The sequence below is a fragment of the Ursus americanus genome, chromosome 10 (genome assembly GCF_024610735.1).
Source record: "Ursus americanus isolate L20-20 chromosome 10, mUrsAme1.1.p, whole genome shotgun sequence".
NCBI lineage: Eukaryota > Metazoa > Chordata > Mammalia > Carnivora > Ursidae > Ursus > Ursus americanus.
Genome location: NC_142136.1, coordinates 66425240 through 66448571, shown reverse-complemented (window position 1 = coordinate 66448571; position 23332 = coordinate 66425240). Strand labels below are relative to the sequence as shown.

At 43.2% G+C, this 23332-nt stretch overlaps 1 protein-coding gene across 1 annotated transcript in view; it reads left to right on the top strand.

Annotated features, from left to right (window-relative positions):
* KL (klotho) overlaps window positions 1–14946 on the top strand; it is a 41559-nt gene extending 26613 nt beyond the window's left edge. The window contains exons 2-5 of the mRNA XM_045796983.2: window positions 5504–6014; window positions 6976–7244; window positions 11962–13063; window positions 13597–14946. Coding sequence (XP_045652939.2) covers window positions 5504–6014; window positions 6976–7244; window positions 11962–13063; window positions 13597–13934 — 2220 coding nt within the window. The 3' untranslated portion in view covers window positions 13935–14946. The remainder of the gene's footprint in view (window positions 1–5503; window positions 6015–6975; window positions 7245–11961; window positions 13064–13596) is intronic.
* Window positions 14947–23332: the final 8386 nt, after the last annotated feature.

Below are 23332 nucleotides of genomic sequence, written 5' to 3'. Positions count from 1 at the left end.
ACAAGCGGGGGGGAGCGGCAGGCAGAGTCAGAGGGAGAAGCAGACTCCCTGCTGACCAGGGAACCCGATGCAGGACTCGATCCCAGGACCCTGGGATCATGACCTGAGCTGAAGGCAACTGCCTAACTGACCAAACCACCCAGGCACCCTGCTGTCTAAATTTTCTGTCCATTATTAAAAGTGGAGTATTAAAGTCTGGAACAATTATTATCAAGTTATATATTTCTCCCTTCAATTCTATCAATTTTTGCTTCATTAATTTTGTTCTCTTGTTGATGTGCGTGTGTTTATAATTTTATATATTCTTGATGGATTGACTCTCTTATCCATAGGTAATGTTCCTCTTTGTCTTTTGCAATAATTTTTGACTTAAAACTATATTTTGTCTTATGTTAGTATTGCCATTCCATCTCTCTTTTGGTGCATTTAAAAAATATTTGTTGTGTTTAATCTCCAGTTATTTCAAGGATTTTTGTATATATATTCTGGATAATATAAATTTTTCAGAACATAGATTTCAAAATCAACACTGAGGCTGGGAAGGAAGTGAAGAGGATATCACACACCAGTATCTTCTGCCCCAAATTGGATCATTAGTGCTTTTGAGACAATGCAGTATTATTCTCAGATGCTTACCATGCCAAATTCCTTCTAATTTATTTCCTTAATGGTGTGTGCCTGAAAGCTCTCTGTCTTTGCAGGTCTCAGAAATAAAATACAACCAGGGTATCTTATGAGAGAGTTTTCCCATTCTGGATCAGAAAAATGTTTGCTTCTGTCCCAAACTCTGATCTGGTTCTTACTGCCAGCCTTCATTCCTCCATATCTGTTTATTTTACTTATTCTGCCCCAGACACTTTGCTAGAATCTGAGAAGAGAGAGATAAAAGAGCCAGTCAATGTCTTGGAAACCCCTATAATCTAGACTTGAAGGCAGCACAATATGGGGAAGGTGTTTGATAGAGGCCAGCCGTGGAGACACGTGCAATGGACTCTTAAGGGCAGAGAGAGGGAAGATGTCAGGGAAGACTTTCCAGAGGGGTGATGCCTGAGCTGGGTTTTGAAGGGGCATGAGCTGGGGGGACAGGGAATTGGAAAACTTGGGAGAGCTGTACCTATGAAGGCATAACAGGGGACTTCAGACCTTCGCGGAGGGTTCAGTGAGCCGGGGACTCAGGAGCTGAGGCAGAGACCACAGGGCACCACAGAGAACAATCAGGCAGGCGTTATTTAGAGCACGGCTTTCATATAACTGTCACGGACAGTTCAGCAGGGCCAGCCATCTGGCTCCAATGAGCTGTTTTCCTTTCTTAAATTTGAAGTTTTTTCTTACCTCTAAAGCAATACATGAGTATGGTAGAAAATGAAAAAATAGAGATGAGCAAATTGAAGAGAATTATACTACCCGCAATCCTGCTACAAAACCTCTTTTAACAACTTATAAATCATTCCAGGTTTTTATGTACGTGTTTTTCTTTAATAAAAAATACTGTTAAACTCTCCTTACTGCTTTGTAATCTGCTTTTCTGTTCAGTTAGTTTTTCAGAAACAGTTTTGACATGTTAATGGACGTTCTTCTGTATTATTTATAATGTCTGAATAGTAGTTTATCTTTAGTCATGACATTATGTGTTAAAACATGCATATATAGGTGTGAATATATTTGAATATTGGACATTTCAATTGTTTCCAATATTTTACTATTAGAAATAGTGTGTAGGTGAACATTCTTATGCACCCCCTTAATCGCTTCCCTGCGTCCTTGTCAATAACTTTATTAAATCTCAACCTTGAAATGACAAACTTGTAAGATGAACGCACCCAGAATAATCAGAAAGCAATGAAAAACGAGCAACCATGTCCCTCTTAATCATCCTTGGCTGTTGCCACACCTTAAGTGGTGACCTTCCTACGCCTTGCCTTATAGTAAGCAGTTGTTACTCAAATCCACCATCTGAACATGGAATGAAGGTGAACGGAGCAGGCTTCAGTTCCGTGCAGCAGACCCTGGGGCCTCCACGTGCCAGGGAGGGGACGAGGGGACCCCCAGGGAGCTCAGTCGGGGCAGGAAGGCGTCATTACCCGCCGTAGGTGATGCAAGAGAGTTATGCCTCAGACTCAGGGGGCACCCAGAGGAGGACGTGCAGGCCGGTGTGGCAGGTTGGGTGGTGGGGTGGGGACTTCCTGGAGAAGATGCCAGGCATGGGATGACTCCAAGTTGGGCTGCTGTGGAAAGCAGTCAAATGACAGATCAGGTGGGGGGATGGGGGGTGGGATGAGTGGTTAAGGCAAGTGATATCCAAGACACTTTTTTTTTTAAAGATTTTTATTTATTTATTCGACAGAGATAGAGCCAGCCAGCGAGAGAGGGAACACAAGCAGGGGGAGTGGGAGAGGAAGAAGCAGGCTCATAGCGGAGGAGCCTGATGTGGGGCTCGATCCCATAACGCCGGGATCACGCCCTGAGCCGAAGGTAGACGCTTTAACTGCTGTGCCACCCAGGCGCCCCAAAGACACTTTCTATATTCTTTTGCTTTCTCCAGAGAAACAGTTCACCTGTCCTTCCCTTTTTGTTCTCTTCAGCCCCTCAGTGCATTGGATGATGCCAACCCACACTGGTGAGGGTGATTTTCTTTACTCGGCCTACCAGTGCAAATGCTAAGCTCTTCCAGAAACGCCCTCATAGACACACCCAGAAATAATGCGGTACGGTTTGTTAGATTAACGTCTGTTAAGTGGAGCCCAGTGCTGTACGGCGAGTCTCAGCTCGACAACTGACCACAGGAGAACCTGAATAGAGAAGTTTGTGACTCACAGGTCCTGCAGGAAGTACACGGCCTTCGGGGGCCACTTGGGGAGATCAAGGCAGAGCGCAGACAAAGAAAAAGGCAGGACTTAAATACATGCCTGGGCTAGGGCCGGACTGGTCAATTCCACCCAAAAGACGGATCTTGGTAAGCCCCAGGGGGCTCTATCTAAAGGGCCCGTGAGGCATCCAGGTGCTGGAAGGGAGGGGGGCCTGTTGATCACAAGGGCTGTTCTGGAGGTCATGTCAGGAACTTCCATTTGCTTGTGATCCCGGAGGCTGCTGACTGGGGCATGCACTTGCAGGAGAGGCTGGTGTCAGTTTAAGGTCCCCGAAGGCCACTTGGCCAAACAAAATCGATGCTGAGGCAGCAATACCGTAGCGCAGCTTAGCTAAACCCTTGACAAATGTTTTACCAGCTCTCTGGGGCGAGGGGGGGGGGGCGTCCCCTTAGCCCAGGCAAGTGGACAGATAAAATTAATCATCAGCTTCCCAATGCTGCAAATTTATACTTCTCTCAAATAATCAGCTACTTACTAGACACTTTTACTTGCCTCCTATCCTTTCGTCCTCATCGTGTCCCTGCGGGAGAACACCTGTGATTCCTGTTTGTACGGAAGTAACTGAGGCTCATGCTGGTAACAGATGGGGGAGTTGGGATCCAAACCCACGGCTCTTCTAATCCAAACCCCAAGTGGTATCACTACATCGTTTGGCTGTTCTTCGACTGAATTCCTTAGCAGGCGGTATGCTATGCTTTACGGGCTGTGCTTTCTTTTTTTGGCCTGCTGGAATATGCATTCGTGGAGACCTTACCGTAGGCAGACTCTGTGTTAGGTGTTCTATGTACATTACTTAATCCTCATAACATCCCCGTGAGAGACGCAAGGAAGTTAGTCTCACCTGCCCAGGGTACGTAAAGTGTCCGCGGTTAGAGGGGTGGCCCATCAGCATAGGCCGTTCTGTTGGAGGACTCCTCCTTCAGCTACCTGCAAAACGGACCCAGATTCAGAAGTTCTTGGGCTGCTGTCACTCGTGCCTGGAGTCTGTCACAGCATCTGTTCTATAGAGACGTGACTGTTAGATTTAGGACCTGAGTGGCTGTGGGCCTCCCTGGGCCATGGTAGGGAAGTGTCCCGGTCTGCCATTCTGAGGACTAGCCTGAGCTGCTCCCTTTCTTTTCTGGTCAACTGGTGAATGACTCGGTGAGATTCCCTGACAATGGGGAAGAGAGAGGTCGGGTGGTGGGGGTGAGGAGGATAAAGGTGGGAGGCGTCGCGAAGCCGGCAGCCCAGCACGATGGAACCCCCGTTTCTCGAACCACGTGGGCAAATGCCACTGTTCAAATGCTTCATTTTTTACTCTCCGTTTCCTTCTTAGCATCTGGGTAGTTGCTTCAGGTCATGAAAAAACACATTCAGTGGAATGAAACAGAGTAGATATTTACCAAGAAACCAAAAAACGAAAGTTAGACATAAACTGTTTTATGCCATTGAACTATTTGGCTGAACTCATAAGAACAGTGATGAGATCATTCTTGGACACCTGCACCGAAATGAGCCACGAGAAGAATATTTAGGAAAAATGCAGAGGATATTTGGCATACTGAGGGAACGAGCTTCTTCAGGCCCAGGGAGTGGGATGAAATTGGCATAATCATCTTGGAGAGTATGAGTCAAACAGAGAATTGGAATGGGGTTTTTCAGGGAGGATATATTAGGGGAGTAAAAGGCTGATAAACAGCACTTGTATTTGTAGAAAAATAGGGGATGTAAATCAAGGAATGCAAAAGTGAAGAGAGACGTAATTCAAGTAAGGAAGGAACAACCCTGTAATCCTCACTAGTCTTTGTGAATAAAAGGAAAACAAGTGAAAAAAAAAACCTATCAGAAGTCAGTAAGATTTTATGGGAATATAAAGGTTATCTTAGGGAAGCAAAGCCCATTTCATTGCTGTAGGAAACTCCCAGCTGAGCGCTGACTAACATTGGACATCTGATCTCCTTGAAGCTGCATTTGGGGGATTCTTGCTCTTGGCTTGTACCTTGCACCCTGGGTCCTGTGGGAAACCAGCGCTGTCCCAGAGTTCCGGAGGGTGGGCCAAGGTTAGGTATTGGAGTTAGTCCTTAATTTATTGTGCTGACTCTTCTTAGGGAAGAATAAAGATTGTGGGAACATGTGTTAGGATTTTAGCTGTGAGGCATGAACACAAAATATAAAATTGACTCCAACAGCTTGAGTCAACTCGAAAACTCCCAGTCTCTTAGGATAAAAAAAATACATAATCCTACTTAGAAATTCCTGGCGTGATCATAATGCAGAATTGGTTCTTCTCATGAAGCCTATTAATGAAAAATTACATAATCCAAAGTCAATTAAGTAGTAAGATATTATAACAAATTCTTATTTCATTAACTTTTCGAAGTACGAATAATCACTTTGCATTCAAGGCAAGAAATTCACATTTTCCACTGGCTACTGAAAAACAACGGAAACAATTCCAGTCATGGTAGCAGCTCTCTGTGGGCTGACCCACCTCTGAAAATAATTTATTGTTTCCAGGTGACTCTTATATTGTGGGGTTATTCATTAGGTTAGGCTTGATGAGAAACAGATACCAATAGAGTTGGGGATTCAAAAATGTATTGTATTATTTCTCACAATCAGAGATAAATTCATCATGGCTTTTCTCTTTATAGGCTCATGCCAAAATCTGGCATCTCTACAATACTTCTTTCCGTCCAACTCAGGGAGGCCAGATATCCATTGCCCTAAGCTCCCACTGGATCAATCCTCGAAGAATGACCGACCATAGCATCAAAGAATGTCAAAAATCTCTTGACTTTGTACTAGGCTGGTTTGCCAAACCCATATTTATTGACGGTGACTATCCTGAGAGCATGAAGAATAACCTTTCATCTCTTCTGCCCGATTTTACTGAATCTGAGAAAAAGTTCATCAAGGGAACAGCTGACTTTTTTGCTCTTTCTTTCGGACCAACCTTGAGTTTTCAACTATTGGACCCTCACATGAAGTTCCGCCAATTAGAATCTCCCAGCCTGAGGCAACTCCTTTCTTGGATTGACCTTGAATATAACCACCCTCAAATATTTATTGTGGAAAATGGCTGGTTTGTCTCAGGGACCACCAAGAGAGATGATGCCAAATATATGTATTACCTCAAAAAATTCATAATGGAAACCTTAAAAGGTAGGATTGGGGATAAAATTCTAATTTCCTGCCAAAATCCACAGGAAGAACAATCTTTCAGATGATCTGTAATAAACTATGTGAATTTATAGTTTTTAATTGTAATGCAGAAAATCATTTTGGCAATAGCAGGAATACATTTATGTAACACCTTTCTCATCTGGGGACTTGAGGAACTCAAATTCATTTTTAAAAGTCATTTTGTAAATGAGAAACTGGGTTTTAATGTGTGAAATAACTTGATTTTCAGAGTTACTACTCTAGATTTTTAGATTATATTAAGGATTAAGCAATACCTGGGGTATCTAGATCTGTGTACGTGTTTTTGGGTTCTTACTATTTGCACTGAATAAAACGATTTTTTTTTTAAGATTTTATTTATTTATTCGACAGAGAGAGAGACAGCCAGCGAGAGAAGGAACACAAGCAGGGGGAGTGAGAGAGGAAGAAGCAGGCTCGTAGCGGAGGAGCCTGATGTGGGGCTCGATCTCATAACGCCGGGATCACGCCCTGAACCGAAGGCAGACGCTTAAGCGCTGTGCCACCCAGGCGCCCCTGAATAAAACGATTTTTAAAGGAAAAAGAATACCAACTCTTTCTGAAGAAAATATTGTGTAGTTCATACTTTTAAAGATTTTAACTCTTTATTGCAGCAGCCACAATGCTAGGATAGAAAATGGAACAAGACATCTTCTCAGGCCCAAAGACCACCTACTGGAAATAAAAATACTCCAAGTAAAAACATATTGGAGATCATCCTATTTGTGAAGACATTTATTTGTAGAGTTATCCAGGTGTGATAGCCTTTTATTAGTAAGGAAGGTCATTGGTTTACCGAACAATAAGCATTATCCATAACTTATTTCCATAAGTAGTAAACCCCTCAAATGCTCTTGAGTCATGAGGCTAGTGCCCAGCCAAGGGTCAGTCATGTTGTTCTCGTCCTCGCTTCTCTTTGCAGCCATCAGGCTGGATGGGGTGGACGTCATCGGGTACACGGCGTGGTCCCTTATGGATGGCTTCGAGTGGCACAGAGGCTACAGCATCAGACGTGGGCTCTTCTATGTCGACTTTCTCAGCCAGGATAAGAAACTGTTGCCAAAATCGTCAGCCTTGTTCTACCAAAAGCTGATAGAGAAAAATGGCTTCCCTCCTTTACCTGAGAATCAACCCCTAGAAGGGACATTTCCCTGTGACTTTGCTTGGGGAATTGTTGACAACTACATTCAAGTAAGTCAGCTGACAAAATCAATCAGCAGTGTCACCAAGCCCTATCACTAGTAAGTAGTGTTTCCTTATTAGGTTTGTCATGGCACATTGTCCATTCTTCAGGCCAAACGTGGTTCCTGGAGGAGCACGTTAGGGGCACAGTTTGGAGCATGGTGCCCTTCTCTCCAAAAATCTTTCTAGCTTCATCTTGCACTTTAAATCAGCTCCAAAGGAGGAACAAGTTTAAAATACATGAACATTTAAGATCTGAAAAGGTAGTAAAAAGATAAAATACTCCCTTTTAATATAGTGGTTTTCAATGCTTTTTAGAGCGGTTGGGTTCTTCCATAATTAAGAAGTAACACAGAACTTCAAATTTATGAGATCTCAGTGGAGCTGCTGAGCCCAAGGCAGGAACATCAGGCGGAGCCCTCCCGAGGCATAGCTGCAGCCTATTGCAGAAGCACTCAGCAATGAAAACCCTTGCTCCAATGGTTCACTGCTCAAAATTTCATTTCTAGAGCTAGTCATCGAAGTGGTAAGGGAGTTCTTCAAAACGGTCAACCAATCCTCAATATGATTTTTAACTTCCCAATCTTAAAGGAATTGGTTTTCTAGAGTTTGATGGGATATTTTAGTAGGCACTTATTGGATGCTTATCGGACAAAGCCCTATGTTAATCATTGGGGGTGCTTGGTTGAGGGGAGTGCACGCTGAGATGAGTAAGGTTGACCCTTGCTTTCAAAGAGGTCTGTTGAGAGAAAATGCGGGATACACAAATCACATAATGGAGTAGCACAGAGTAGGGTACTAAGTGAGCAAGGTGGTAGTAGGGTGCTGCGGGACAGTGTGTAAACAGAGATCAAGACAGAGACAAAGGTTGGTATTCATAGACAAGCAATGGCATTTAGCATGCTGAGTGCTTCTAGCCAATTCACTGGTTCAGTAGTAAAGGAAAAATAGCTTTCCCTCTACCCTTCTGAGTTCTTAGCTGAGATCCCTTATAATTAAAGACAGAGTAACAAGAGAACAACAAAGAGAAGTTTTGTAACATGTGCAGCTTACATATACATGGGAGACACTCAGGGAAAAATGAGTAACTCCTTGAGGTGAGGTGGAATTCAGGCTTAAATACATACCATCTTAGTAGAAAAAGCTGGAAGCAGGGGTGGGATATAGGTCTCTAGGGAAGAATAAACAATTTTTAGGAAAGATGAATGGACGCTTAGAAGAGTAAATGGGAACCACAATACTTTGTGACAAAGTCTGTCTGGGTGTCGTGGTGACCTCTGGTCTCCTCTTCTGTGACAAGACTCCATCTTCCCTGGGGGATGAACCGCCCCCCCCCCCAGGAGGGGACTGATGACAACTGAGTTCCTTTTGGAGGATCTGTCTTTAGGCAGGTAAGGGGAGCTCAGAGAAAGCCTTTCGCTGCATTTGCTATTTTTTGAGAGCCTGCTGCTCAAAATACTCAGTTTTATATGAGCAGAGCGTACTTTGCGGTGGCAGGCCCTGAACTCCCACTGTCACATTTTGGGGTGGCATATTCTGTTACCCTTCGGTTCAAAAGAAGTATTTGGAAGAATGCTTGGATCTGAGGAAAGTTCTTTTAGTTGAAATGGGTTGCTATTTTCTTGTAAGTATCAAATGGAAGTCCTTTATTTATAAGGAAATAAATCAACACTATCCTTAGTACATTTTTTTGCTGGGTTGTATTATTCTTAGGTCTTTTGCAGACCTGAGTTAGTTTACAGGGCAGCCTCAGACTTAAATCCCTTCTTATATTTAAAAGGCGACTGCAGGACACTGTTAGTAAAGATGTCTGAGCACAGGAGGAAGATGTCTAGCACTGCCCTGTTGGGTTTGGGGTTTTCCTCCCTCCTCCTCTCTCTTCTCCCTCAGCCTCTGTTCCCAGAACCTCCCTTTCTTAACTTCTCTCCTGCATGTGTGATCCACAGTGGGGTTCAAATAGGGTGCTGGTGAGGGGGAAAGGGACAAAGGGAGGGAGATGGGCTCCCCACCCCTCCTTCCTTCCGGGCTGGGGGCAGGTTGGTCCCTGGTCTTTGTTCTCTCTCCTGACCTTCTGGGAGGAGCCACTCCCAGCTGGGCTCTGTGCTCCTTGCCCCTGAGGACTCAGGATAGCAGCCTCAGCCTGGGTAGGTAATTCCCAGTTCAGTTTTACGTGAAGAGAAGTTTCTGCCAGCATCTCTGTGCAGACAGTGTGAACTCAGGGAGTTGTGAGACAGTGTGGGGAGCCCCTTCACTCCTGCTCTGTTCCCCATCCCTGGACTGTGTTTGCTTTTGGGAACTGGTAAGTAGTGAGAAAGTTTTAAGAGTACAACCTATTTCCTTGAGAGAGAGAGCAGAGAAACTCTGGTCAGACCTAACAAATCTGGCAGTGAAGAGGGAGGGAGATGGGGAGAGGATTGCTTTTGCTAGTCTTTAGGGACAGTTGTTTTAGAATTTGATCTGATGCCAGCCACGCCTCAGCTCTGAATCCTTCCTCTGAGGTTGCACTCCCTTCTACCTCAGGTGGGGGAGGGTCCCTAGTCCTCCACCCAACAGTGCCCCCCCACCCCTCCACCCCCCGCCGGTCTCTCTGACACCCAAGCAGCCACACACAAACTACCTTGCTCTCAAACCCTTGGTGGGTGAACTTCTCCAGAAGTTCTCTAGTGGGAAAAGGCTGCATCTGCTGTTTTGTTCTTTCTTCTTTTCACTTCGAGCCTTGCATTATTTTGGCAGTGCCCTTCCTAAGCTACCTCCTAACTACTTTCCCGGCAGAGTAAAAACAAATTTTTTTGTAGGGAGGCTCTGAGGAGGGTGTGCATATGTTTTAATTTACAAGCTGTTCTCTATACTTTTAATACATTATATTAAAGCCCTGAGAAGTAATTTTTAAACCATTGAAATTTGTCTTTTCCCTCCTGGCTAGTATTTCAAACTTCTAACACAAATAAATTCCTCACATTAATCCTAAAAAACTTTAAAAAGAATATCCCAGTAAGGGCACCACCTGTCTGAAGCCACACCTCCGGCTTGTTCACGTGGACTGTCACTGTCGCTGGACCTAATTTCCCAGAAGACAAGCTTGTTTCCCCGTAACCACTAACGCTCATAGTAAACATAGTTGCAGACCCTGTTACATGTTGGGGACATAGAGCTTCTTTAACCTTGGCCACTATTAGAAGAAGGTTTCTTCCGTAATATACTAAATACATACTTTATACCCATTTCTTCTGAAAGGCTCCACTTGAGTTTTCATTGTTTTTAATTAAGAAAAGTCAACCAATTAATGGAGGTTAGATAGAATTATGCCCAAGTACTCATTTCTAAGTGTCTCGTATTTTCAAGAAATAGATCCCCTCCCCCACCCCGAAATTATACCTTAGTCTCTTGTATTTGTTTGCAGATGGACCGAATAAAAGCTGCTGTTTTGGAAAAATTGTGGTAGAAAAGTCACAAATTTAGTCAACCCGGAGCTCTGTGAAAATAATCCAAAGAATTCCTTCAAGCTCTGAACACTTTCACTTCAAAAGAGCATGCAAATATTTTCTCTTGCAAAGCTGAGGAAACAAGATTTGTGGGTGCATCACAGTGGAAAAATACTTGTCACAGCATTCCCACAGTACGGGGGGAAATGCATGCGTGGGTGATGTGCAGGGGACAATTCTCCAGAGAGAGCAATTTGCCTCTGACATGCTGAGTTTTTTCTTACTTTCCCTTATAAACACAGCCCTGACCCCTCCAGAGGACCAGCAGCTCAGGCGGGCAAAATGCAAAGAAACCTCTGCTAGGGATTTCAAACCAGAGTTTGACCCCCGCTTGTATTCCGAGGGTCCAACCCAGGACCCCTTCAAACAGGATTGTTTCTGAGGAGAAAACTGGTTTGGTCACTGAGGATGAACTTTCCGTGTGCCTTTTCCTCCGTGGTTAACACGTAGAGGGAGCGTTTTGTGGTTTCAGTTTTACAATCTGCCTGCTTTTCCTAAATACCCATTTTCATTTTGGAGGCTAATTCATCAGATGATTGAAAACCCTTGGTCTCGTGATCATCACCGAAAAATCACTCAGGAACAGTTAAAAACTATGTTCAAATAGCCCAGTACGTGTAAATGCTAATATGGTTCCTCATTTCCACATTCTCTAACGCTTTCATCATCCGACTGAATTTGTTAAGTTCTGTCTTTGACACTAACACCAATAAAAGGCAAGTTACACGTATCTAGCATGTTCCCTGCCTAGCAAACTTCAATTCAGAACGTGATTTTAAGAAGCACGATTTAATTTTAAATATCATTGCATTTTCTGACTCTAACTCACTCAGGTTTTATGCTTTATCTTGTCTATTTTTTTTTAATTTGGGAGTCTCATATTATTAGTGATTTCTTATATTAAGATACAAACGTTCAAAAGCACTTTGCTTGCTTAACACAGACCAGAGGTGTGTGAGAATCATTAATGTTTGTCATCTGAAATGATTTTTTAAAAATCAGATTTTTTTTTTAAACATTGAAGCAACAGTTGAAGAGTTAGGACTATGAGTTAAGCCAAAATGCATTAAAAAGTGGATTTTTTTTTTCTTCATGAGCTTAACGATTGATGAAACCTGGTTGAAATTTCCTGCTAGAAAGGCTCTCTTTTTGCTCTCTGGCTTGCTAGTTTCATGGATGGGATTGCACAGAATTCCTTTTCCAGGACGGTCAGGTGAAACTCACGCCTACTCCTCTCCCGGCAGGTGGACACTACTCTGTCTCAGTTTACCGACCCGAACGTTTACCTGTGGGATGTCCACCACAGTAAGAGGCTCATTAAGGTGGACGGGGCGGTGACCAAGAAGAGGAAGTCCTATTGCGTGGACTTCGCGGCCATCCGGCCCCAGATAGCCTTACTCCAGGAGATGCACGTTTCGCACTTTCACTTCTCGCTGGACTGGGCCTTGATCCTGCCTCTGGGCAACCTGTCCCAGGTGAACCACACGGTCCTGCACTACTACCGCTGCGTGGTCAGCGAGCTGGTGCGCACCAACATCACGCCGGTGGTGGCGCTCTGGCGCCCCGCCGCCCCGCACCACGGCCTGCCGTGGCCCCTGGCCAAGCACGGCGCCTGGGAGAACCCCCGCACCGCCCTGGCCTTTGCCGAGTACGCCCGGCTGTGCTTTCAGGATCTCGGGCACCACGTCAAGTTCTGGATCACGATGGGCGAGCCGTACACTCGGAACATGACCTACAGCGCCGGGCACAATCTGCTGAAAGCGCACGCGTTGGCCTGGCGCGTGTACGATGAGAAGTTCAGGCGCTCTCAGAAAGGTAAAATATCCATAGCCCTGCAGGCCGATTGGATAGAGCCCGCCTGCCCTTTCTCCCCAAAGGACAAAGAAGTGGCCGAGAGAGTTTTGGAATTTGACATTGGCTGGCTGGCGGAGCCCATTTTCGGCTCCGGGGATTATCCACGTGTGATGAGGGACTGGCTCAACCAAAGAAACAACTTCCTTCTACCCTATTTCACGGAGGAAGAAAAAAAGCTGATCCGGGGTTCCTTTGACTTTCTGGCTTTAAGCCATTACACCACCATCCTTGTCGACTGGGAAAAAGAAGATCCAATGAAATACAACGATTACCTGGAAGTGCAGGAAATGACCGACATCACCTGGCTCAACTCTCCCGGTCAGGTGGCAGTGGTGCCCTGGGGCTTGCGCAAAGTTCTCAACTGGCTGAAGTTGAAGTACGGAGACCTCCCCATGTATATAATATCCAACGGCATAGACGATGATCCGCTCGCAGCCCAAGACAGGTTGAGGGTGTACTACATGCAAAATTATGTCAATGAAGCTCTGAAAGGTAAGGAGCCCTGGAAACCCCAGTCGCTTGAAGACCATGGCCCCCGAGGGCAGGATACCCCATACGCGCTCAAACATATACACCCACTGTCACTCTCGTTGCAGAGTGCTATCCAGACCTTGCCACACTGAACAAGTCCGAGAGATACCTAGTATTTTCCCCCAGGGATAATGGAGTTTAGCTAAAAGTGGGAGACCCTAGCAAAAGAGAGGAAAATTCCCTAGCGCTGGGCCTATAAAAGCGTGGACTCTCTTGTCCCCCATCGCAGATGGGCTCACAGCACTCTTGCCTCCTTCATGTGCATAAAGGTTTGACCCAAGTACATCATAGGAGGTTTAATTAGGTAAAACCTACTACGTTAAGCGTAGCTCGGTATTCGTCCTCGCATTGAAAGAAGTCTTTTATGGTTAAACCTAATTTAGTTTTATTAAATGGTATTGCAATTTTCCCCGATGCACTCCCTAAGGCTGTGTAAAAGTGAAGTGTTGTGTGCAAAACATTTGCATAACCATTCTGTCCTTTTGTTTTTCTAGCCTACATACTGGACGGTATCAATCTTTGTGGATACTTTGCTTATTCATTTAATGATCGCACAGCTCCGAAGTTTGGCCTCTATCATTATGCTGCAAATCAGTTTGAGCCCAAACCGTCCATGAAACATTACAGGAAAATTATTGACAACAATGGCTTCCCGGGTCCCGAGACTCTGGGCAGATTTTGTCCAGAGGAATTCACCCTGTGCACCGAATGCAGCCTTTTTCATACCCGAAAGTCTTTACTGGCTTTCATTGCTTTCCTACTTTTTGCTTTTGTTGTTTCTCTTTCCCTGATTTTCTACTACTCTAAGAAAGGCAGAAGAAGTTATAAATAGTCCTGAACATTTTCCTATTCATCTATTTTGAAATAATTATGCGCACACATCAGCTGTTAACCATTTCTACTTCTTACTGTTGTAAAACTATCGATTTCATTTATCCGACTTCTAGAAAAATTTTTTGTGGCATATGACAGACATTTGGAAATGAGCGTAGGTGATTGTAAAATATTGAATAATGTGAATAGTGCCTGGATTTGTTCTTTTTTTGGGGTGATCAGAGACTGTCAGGGGCCATCATTTCTGCAACACACTGTGTAACAAATGTATGGGGAGTGGGAACCATTCTGTAACTTTTTTACAGAAATTGAATGGCCTTATCAGTGCCCGTTCCTAAATGTAGTGTTTATCTTGAAGTAATAATCGCAAAGGTTGGAATAAAAAGTTAAGTCCCAAGTAACCATCTCTAAACTGCCATGATATACTTAATGGTCTCTGTTGAACCGAGTTTCCTTTGAAAAAGAAATGGCAGGATATAGGAGAGACAACAAAGGGCCCTGGGCTGCAATGTTCCTTTTAAAAGCAGTGTTTCTAGCAAATGCTGCTAATATGAATTTACATATCTGGTTCATGATATATTTAGCAGAGCAAATGATAGAACTCTATTTTACATGACTTTCGAGGCGCTCTCCAGGCCCTGGGGTCCTTGAGGGCTTTGTGTTACTGGGGTCTTGTCAAAAGCCTGCACAGGGAGAACTCTGAATGTTTGCAGAAAAATAAACACGAATCGTGAGATGTTGGGCTCTTCAGGAAGCATAAATGGATCTTGAAATGCATTATATTGTGTGGCTCTAGGAGGAAGAAAGGAGGAAAAAGTCCTTACTATGAGCAACATTATGATTAATTTGATTATAAACCCTTTGATTTTAGAGCACTCCTTGCAATGAATGATGTGACCTTTCCTGAGCAAATAAGAATGAAATAATAACTCATCCTGTGAAGAGAGCCTTCACTTGCTGTCCTTTAGAATGTGCCATGATTTCTTTGAATTGAATTTTTTTTTTTTAAATTCTTAACAGGCTCCAAGTTATTTGGTTTGATAACACTGGAAGATTTGTTTCTGTGATTGCTGAGGTTTATTTTATATTTTTGCTGCAATTTCTGTGGAACTAGCTTTGAGCTTTCACACTGAAACATGCTACTGATTTCTAGAAAGGGCTAATGAGGTCTTATCCTTTAGTGCCCCTTAAACAAGTTTTGCTGATTTTCAGACAAGGGTCTTTCTGTTACACTGGCGTTGCCAATGATTCTAATGTTTGTTTTATAGATAAGCCAATATCATATCAGGCAAGGTAAACCACTCTCATATAAAGCATAACTAATCTTGCTGACACAGGGTTATAATGTTAATAAAATGCTGTACTGTATTATGTATCATCTTCAGAGGTGGTATGATTTTTTACCATGAAAGATAAGCTTTTGTCGGTATTCTTTTAAAAATTGGACTTATTATTGAAATTGAAACTAGAGAATAATAGTTTCTTCTATGTATATATTTTTTCTGATTCTAACAGTAGTATATGTTTGTTGTAAAAAATTGAAAAGCGCCAAAACTATATGTAAAGAGGAAAAATGACCTGTAATCTCACCACCAAGGTGGCCACTAGCCTACGTATTTTATTTTACATGGAGTTAGATCATACTGTAAATAATTATGTATCTTTGTTAATTTTTACTGTGTGTGTTTCTTCTGTCATTCAAAAGCATGATTTCTAATAGCTATGGAGTGATTCCACTATATGAATTTATCACAACTTATTTAACCATTCCTATTGGTTGGACTAGTTTCTTATTGTTAATTACTGTTAAATAATATTTAAAATTTTTCTTTCTACAATATTTTCATTTCCTTAAGTGTAGACAGAAGTAATTCTGTCCCTTGATGAAGTATTGTAATAAATCTGTCTGCAACTTTGTTTCTTTCATAATCATATAACTGGCTGCTAGATACGTTTCTTAAAAAATTTTTTGTGTGTGTTGACTTAACTACATAGAATATGAGTGGTGAAGAAATGGGTCCGATAGCGACGCTGGAAGATGGGAGGGGATGGAGGGTGCCCCAGGCTCATCCTTGTGGTTGAGCTGAGACTTTCAGACACTGAGAAAGCAAAAGAGAAGAGCTGAAAGAGACAAAACCTCGAAGAGAAATGACATACCAAAACCATCCAACTCAGTTGTAGTGAGAGCAGCATCTAATGTTGCGCCCTCGTGGACCTTAGGAGGAGGTCATGGCTTCCGCCCGCAGGAAAAGAGGGAGGGCACCACTTGGGTCTGTCCAGACCGCAGGAGGGAGGAGGGACCGGCAGGGGGAGGGAGGCGGGGCCAGGAGGCGGGACTTCCTGTCAGAGTACCGCCCCCCTTTCACATCAGTCCTTATAATGTTTCACTCGTGAATCCTGGGTATTTCACCACTTTACATATTTTTTTTTGAAATACAGAGAGATAATTCCCCTGGAACTCCTCCATCTCTTACTAGGTTGTGGGGCCAACTCTAGGGGGGCATTAGGTGGTAAGCTGTGGTTTCCTGAGGCATCTTGGCTAATTTCTTCCACACTTGTATTTGCTGTGCGTTCACAGTCCCTGCCTTGACCCCAGGTGTACCCCTTGCGCTTATGCCTCGTTGTTCCTTCGGCCTGGCCTTGCGAGGATGGTTTTTCAGATTCATTAAGGACATTTGTCATTTTATTTTTGTCTTCCACGTACAGTAATTAGAATCTATTAATGCCTTGGAAGCTTTTCCTTTATACTATTTATAACAATGTTGTCCAACAGAGAGTGCAAGCTGCATATTTTAAATTTTCTGTAATCCCATTTAAAAAATTAAAAAATGCAGAAGAAATAAAGCTTATACTATATATTATTTTTCCAATATAATCAAAATATAGCTTCAATGTGTAATCAATATAAAAATGATTAAGATTTTTATATACTTTTTTTTATACTAAGTCTCAGAAGTCTGGTGTGTGTTTTTCTTGTGTGACACATCTTGTGCTCAGTTTGGATTAGGCAGACTGTAAATGCTCAATAGCCACATGTGGCTTAATGGCCGCTCCATTGGACAGTGCAGGTCTATAAAGAAAGCCTTGCTCTGCTAAATTAATTAATTGCATATAAGATACCCAAAATATTTAATAAGGTAGAAGAATAAACTCTTTAAAAGAATCTCCCAAACTCTATAGTCCATGGAAATAATCGACAAGTAAAATTACAATTAAGATAAGTATTGAGTAAAACAAATATCTTAAAACATACGTTCAAAATGCGTGAAAATCCTAGAGGAGAACCCAGGCAGCAACCTCTTGAACCTTGACTGTAGCAACTCCTTGCTAGACACGTCTCCAGAGGCAAGGGAAATAAAAGCAAAAATGAACTATTGGGACAAGAGGGACAAGAGTCAGTGGATGGACCTTCTAAATGTCACTGAGTCTCAATTTCCTTATCTTTGAAATGGGAGTAATGTCTACCAGGGCACAGTGCTGAACATACAAAGTATTCAATAAATACAGCACCTCCCCTAGAGATGCTTTATTTTTCTGGACTAATTCCACTTTTTCTTAATATGTATATGATTTATTGTCAATACGATTCATCCAGAAGCACTTCAGTTATTTTATTTGTGACTTTGAATATACATCGTCATCGAATGCTCTTGGTGAAACCAAACTAAAAGAATCGGTCCCCAGAGTTATTTAATAAGATTACTTGGATCCAAATTTTATGAAGGTGGAATCGATAGAATCCTGAAGATCATTTGGCAGAAGAAGTTTCTATAGCAGTATGTTGCACCATCTGCTCTTTTGAACCAATCTAATGACAGACAAAACACTGAAATTTGTATATTTGTTGTTGAATTGGTAAATAATTGAAGACCCATTAACTAAATTTTTGTGTGATTCAAAAATCCTGGATAGAGTTTCTAATTTTGGTTGTAAGCTTTCCATATGCTTATTTTATGGTAAAAATAATTAACTTTTAATGAGCTTATTTATTTTTTATAAATTATTTGCAAAGGAAACATTGCTCTTTAATAAATTGCTAGAATAGGGCTGAGTGTTTTTTTTTTCCGTTAAAAAATCTCAATTGATTAGTTTATAAAATTGGGTTTTCTTTCAATATGATAGCAGTTACTCTCTAGTTATGGCCTTAAGCATAAATGTTGCCTAAGACTTTTCAGCCAGTTTTGATCATGTGAATCAAAGCTTTGGCTAATTTAGTTCCAGGTTATCGGACTGCAAGTGTTTCAAGTTTTCAACAGTGTTTCAAGGCCATACTGTTGCAGCTAAGACATGAAGGTTTTATAACTATGTTTTTTTCACCTTAAATTATGGGTATCATGAGTCTCCAGTAAGTAGCCCAAAGGCTTCAAAATAAAACATTTCAATTCTCAGGGGCAGGAGTGGTAAGCCACAGAGCAGCAAAACAGATATAATCAGAAAAAGATTGACGGGTCAGGTGAAAATATTCCATTAGTGAAAGCTGACAGATGAAAAATGAACACGATTTTATTCCAAACTGGTACCGTTCTAAAATGTCCTTACTCTATCTGTGCCTGTCATGGACCTAATAACCCACCAAAACAAACACAGTGGGGGTTACTGGTCCATCAGCCTGACAGTAGCAGAGCCTGCGAGATTCTGGCAGTGTTCACCTCGGGAGGAAGGAAGGAGACAAGGGAAGCCAGAAAGCGCGGGAAGGGCTTGCAGGATTGGGGAGAGCCCAGGAAAGAACTATTTGCAAAAGTGACAGAATTCTTCCACATGGAAGACTAGAGTGGGCTAGGGTTGGGTATTTCCCTTCTCCCAGGTCAGTTCGGCTCTGACAAGACCCCAGTAGGCTAAGCCCTGGTTAGCCAGTTTCTCCTGAGGGCAGGCCTTGTTAGGAACAAAGTGCTCTGGGGTACGGGCTGGCTCAGTCGGTAGAACATGGGACTCTTGATCTCCAGGGTGTGAGTTCCAGCCCCACGCTGAATTTATTTAAAGCAAACAGAGCGCTCTGGCATATTCCAAAATGGCCCCTTCCCCTCTGGCCCCGCCAAAAACACAAGGAGATTTTTCTCTGATATTACGGGATTGCAAAATACAATCCCCAACATACTGTGAAAACCTGGTAGAGCTCCTGGAGTAAATCCCACAAATTGTGCCACCGGCCCCTCCTCTGCCATGACTGGATCTCCTCAGAGTTTGTAACTCTTGGAATTGGCCACACTGAGCCTCTAGCAACTCTTGAATTACAGTTCAGGTTTTCCTACCCCAGCACTGGTTCCTGAGGTGGTTTCCACTTGTGAGTCTCTGCTTGGGTACACCACAGACTCCCTGTATTTGTCCGTCTCTCCAATTTGGGGGGCAGGAGTTTGCCGTGTGTGTGTGTGTGTGTGTGTGTGTGTGTGTGTGTGTGTGTTCCCTTCTGACAGACCCAAGAAGATCCGCTGATTTTTCAGTTTCTTCAGATTTTCACTTGTTAGGATGGAGTGGTGATGGCCCTCCCATCACCTCTAAAGAGATAGAGGAAAAAAAGGGGAAGAGTCAAGGAAAGGCTGCCATGTTTATAAGCAAACTGGGTGGGGAGTTATTGGGAAGCCAATTAAGAATTGATTGCAAAATATCGTCTCTATCGTCTCGGTGGTCTCTCCAGCCTTGGCCAGTAAGGCATGAACATACAAAGGCGCCAGGGATTACCACGGGTCATAGGATGGACATGGGAAGAGTTGGATCTGGTATTCTCCAACGTCAGCCTAAAAGCCTGGACGACGTGATCACGACCACTGTGACTTTGTTGGAGGAAAGTGAAGGTACGACATGTGTGATGCATGGGAAGATGACTGGCATTGCTATTTTTCAACACCTTTAAGAATTTTGTGCCAACACAGGAATTTATATTTTTATTCACAATATTTTGGAAAACAAATGACAAGTGAGTGTTTTCTCTTCTGGCTACAGGTGCACAAGGACAATCTCATAAGGAATACAATTTGGCGAGCAGTGAGTGTGTTCAGTGCAGTCAGGGTGGATGTCTCTTCTTGGATGTCTCTCTAGCCTTCAGCCGAGTATGTCTGAAGAGGAGTGAGTATTCATTTTCTTTCCCTTCAAACTAGCTCTTCTTTCTGTTTCTTTCATTTCCCCCAGTCATCCCTGGGAGACACTCAGCAGGAAATTCTATGGATTGTTTTCGCTCTGATGTTTGTAGCACCCGCCCTGCGTTTGGATGTTTGGTGAGGGTGTCTCCTTTAAACTCCTTGCTTAGACCTTTCCCATACTCCCTAAACTGGTTTTCTGGCTGTGTCCGCTCTGCACATCAAGTGCCATTTTGATTCAGTTCCCTTCTGCCTTCGAGCGCTTACAATGCGCGTCCTTGCGCCTCACCATCAGCTGACAGTTGCTTGAAATCTCCCTCTGGGGGCACCTGGGTGGCTCAGTAGGTTAAGCGTCTGCCTTTGGCTCAGCTCGTGATCTCAGGGTCCTGGGATCGAGTCCTGCGTTGGGCTACCTGCTAAGCGGGGAGCCTGCTTCTCCCTCTCCCTCTGCCTGCTGCTCCCCTTGCTTGTGCTCTCTCTCTGTCAAATAAATAAATAAAATCTTTAAAAATCAATCAGTCAATCAATCTCCTGCATGTCCTCTAGACTGGTCATCTTCAACCTGGCTGAACGCCAGGATCAGCACCGACTGTCTTCTACCGGGACTTGCGTGGTTGTCTAATCTCTGCCGTTAGATTATAAAGTGCTCTAGGGGGGGCACCTTATCTCGTTTGTCTCGTTATCTTCTGCAATGAATATTAATTGCTTAATAAACATTTCTTATATGAATGAATGTTTAATGCGAAGGGGTAGGGGTAGAAATTTATTACAGGGGTTCTTTAAAAGGAGTTAACTGTTTTTTTCCAGTTACTGAGGCTCAGTTGACCTTTATTACCTTGAGTTTTGCCAGTCAACTTCTAGTCAACAATATTTATGATGGTAATTGGTGTTCATAGTGATTACCCTGGGGCTGTACAAAATCTTGAACTGTCTTCTCAGTCATTTAAGAGAAGATGATATTAAGATGTTTGTTTCTAGGGGCGCCTGGGTGGCACAGCGGTTAGGCGTCTGCCTTCGGCTCAGGGCGTGATCCCGGCGTTATGGGATCGAGCCCCACATCAGGCTCCTCCGCTATGAGCCTGCTTCTTCCTCTCCCACTCCCCCTGCTTGTGTTCCCTCTCTCGCTGGCTGTCTCTCTGTCGAATAAATAAATAAAATCTTTAAAAAAAAAAAAAGATGTTTGTTTCTAGTTAACAGATTCATTAGATATATATCATCACGGATTATCCATTTTAGAAGAGTTAAAATACAATAAAAAAATTTGATAACATCACACTGAGCATTAATTTTCCTTTGATGATCAGTTCATTTGACAAATAATTAGCACACACTAATATATCCAAGTTAATAGAGTTATTATGCAGAAATATTCTACTCTAGTCATTTTATGTATACTTGAAATGCCTCATGCATTAACTGGGCCAGTCAACGCCTGACTGTAATTGACATACAGTATGATATTTAATCAATTTTTTCAATAGACATTAAGCAAGATATGACTCTGTAAAACAGTGTATTTTGTAGATCAACTAGTAAAAAGTTACCTATGAAGTAAAATTCTATAAATCGAATCCATTGTTTTGATAGGTCTCAAAGGTACCTTAGAGCAGGTTGGCTGCTTATCTAACTGGTCACTCTGGTCTCTGATTCTGGACGTCACACGACGTCAGTATCTCCTCTCTCCATGTCTGCTTCATCTGGAATAGGTGCAATGCTGGGGACACAGCTTGTGATTGGGTGCTGTCAGCAGTGTGGTTCTCCAGCCTGGAATCACCTAAGGGGTTTTAAAAACCACTGATGCCTGGTCCCAGTTGCAGGGATTCTAGCTTAATTGGTCTGGGATGTTGCCCTGTGTCTCTTTCATGGCTCTAGGGCCCATTGGACGGGCTTGTCAACTCTCCCAGGTGACGCTGGCCCTGGGCTCCGGGGCCACCTCTTCCTTTATCCTGGAGCCCAGGTGAGGCAGCAGCTTCCGCTGTTGCTACTCCGAGTCCTTCTCCGTCCCTGTCGGCTTCTCAGCGCTTCCACCGTGCCTGTAACCAACTCTCCGCATAACATTCTCTCTGTTGTAAGATCTCAAAGTAGTTTTCCTTGTTCCGGTTCTCATTGGAGCTTGACGAAGACAGCTGGCAGTGAAGACAGTGAAAAGCTGGCTAAGCATAGACTGGAGCAACCGTGGGCAGCTGACTCTAGTCCTACCTGGGGGCCGAAGAAGCCCAGGCAAGTGGAGATGGGCGAGTGGGAAGGACTCAAGTTTGGTGGCCATTTCCAGAGGCCATTCATCTGGCAGCACAGATACCTTGCAGGTATTCTGTAGCACAAATCTCATGGGCGAATTTCATGATATGTTCTAATTTCATCATTTTTTGATGATTTAGTGTCCTTGTCATAGGTCACACATTTATTTGTAAAGTCTATAGGGAAGAAATAAATTTTTTACGTGGTGCCTATCTATTGGTATATACGGTTGATTAGCTCTAACCTTTAAGTCCATATTAGTAAAGCTGAAGAAACCTAAATGTGAATTTCTTTTTAAATTTGCAATACCCTCTTACCAAACCCTGGTGTTGGGTTGGCTTATGCTTCAAATTCATGACCAACCATATGGTAGATTTGGAAAGCCTCATCCCAGTTAAAAAAAAAAAAAAATCAACCTCAAAAAATGCCTGTTCTTTGTCTTATGTAAGTAGGAGGAGGTGCTCTGTTCTGTCTTACTTCACCATCTTGTCCCATCGGAGCTCTGCTGATGGTGGCCATGGAAACAGGAGGAAGCAATCCCAGGGATCAAATGAAAGCCGCTTGTGTCTGTTGGTTGTAAACATGGACATTCAAGGCTTACTTCCAAGGAAGTTCAAGGCTGATCATATGCAGACCCAGAGTCTTTTCTTCACATACATGCACACACACACACACACACACACACACTCACACACACACACTCACACACACACACGTAACCCCCATTCCCCCAGCTGATCCTGCAGCAGCCTTCACCCAACTGAGCTTTCTGCATGGCCTTACTGAATTACACATTTTTTTCTGCTCCTTTATAGACTCCTTGAGAAAGCAGTATGTAGCGAACAACTACATTTTACACCAAATAATTGTTAGTCAAAGCTAGCGTTTTTGTTTTCTTAGGGACATCACTGCTCTAAGCTAAGAGATTGAATCCCATTGACCTAGAAGCAAATATTGATAAGAAGCATTTGTCAAGCCCCATCTTTAAGGTGTGCTACTATCCTCATTTTACAGATGAGAAAACAGAGGCTTACAGAGGTTAAGAACGTGCTAGAGGCCCAGAGACGGAAAGCGGAGATAAGAGTGG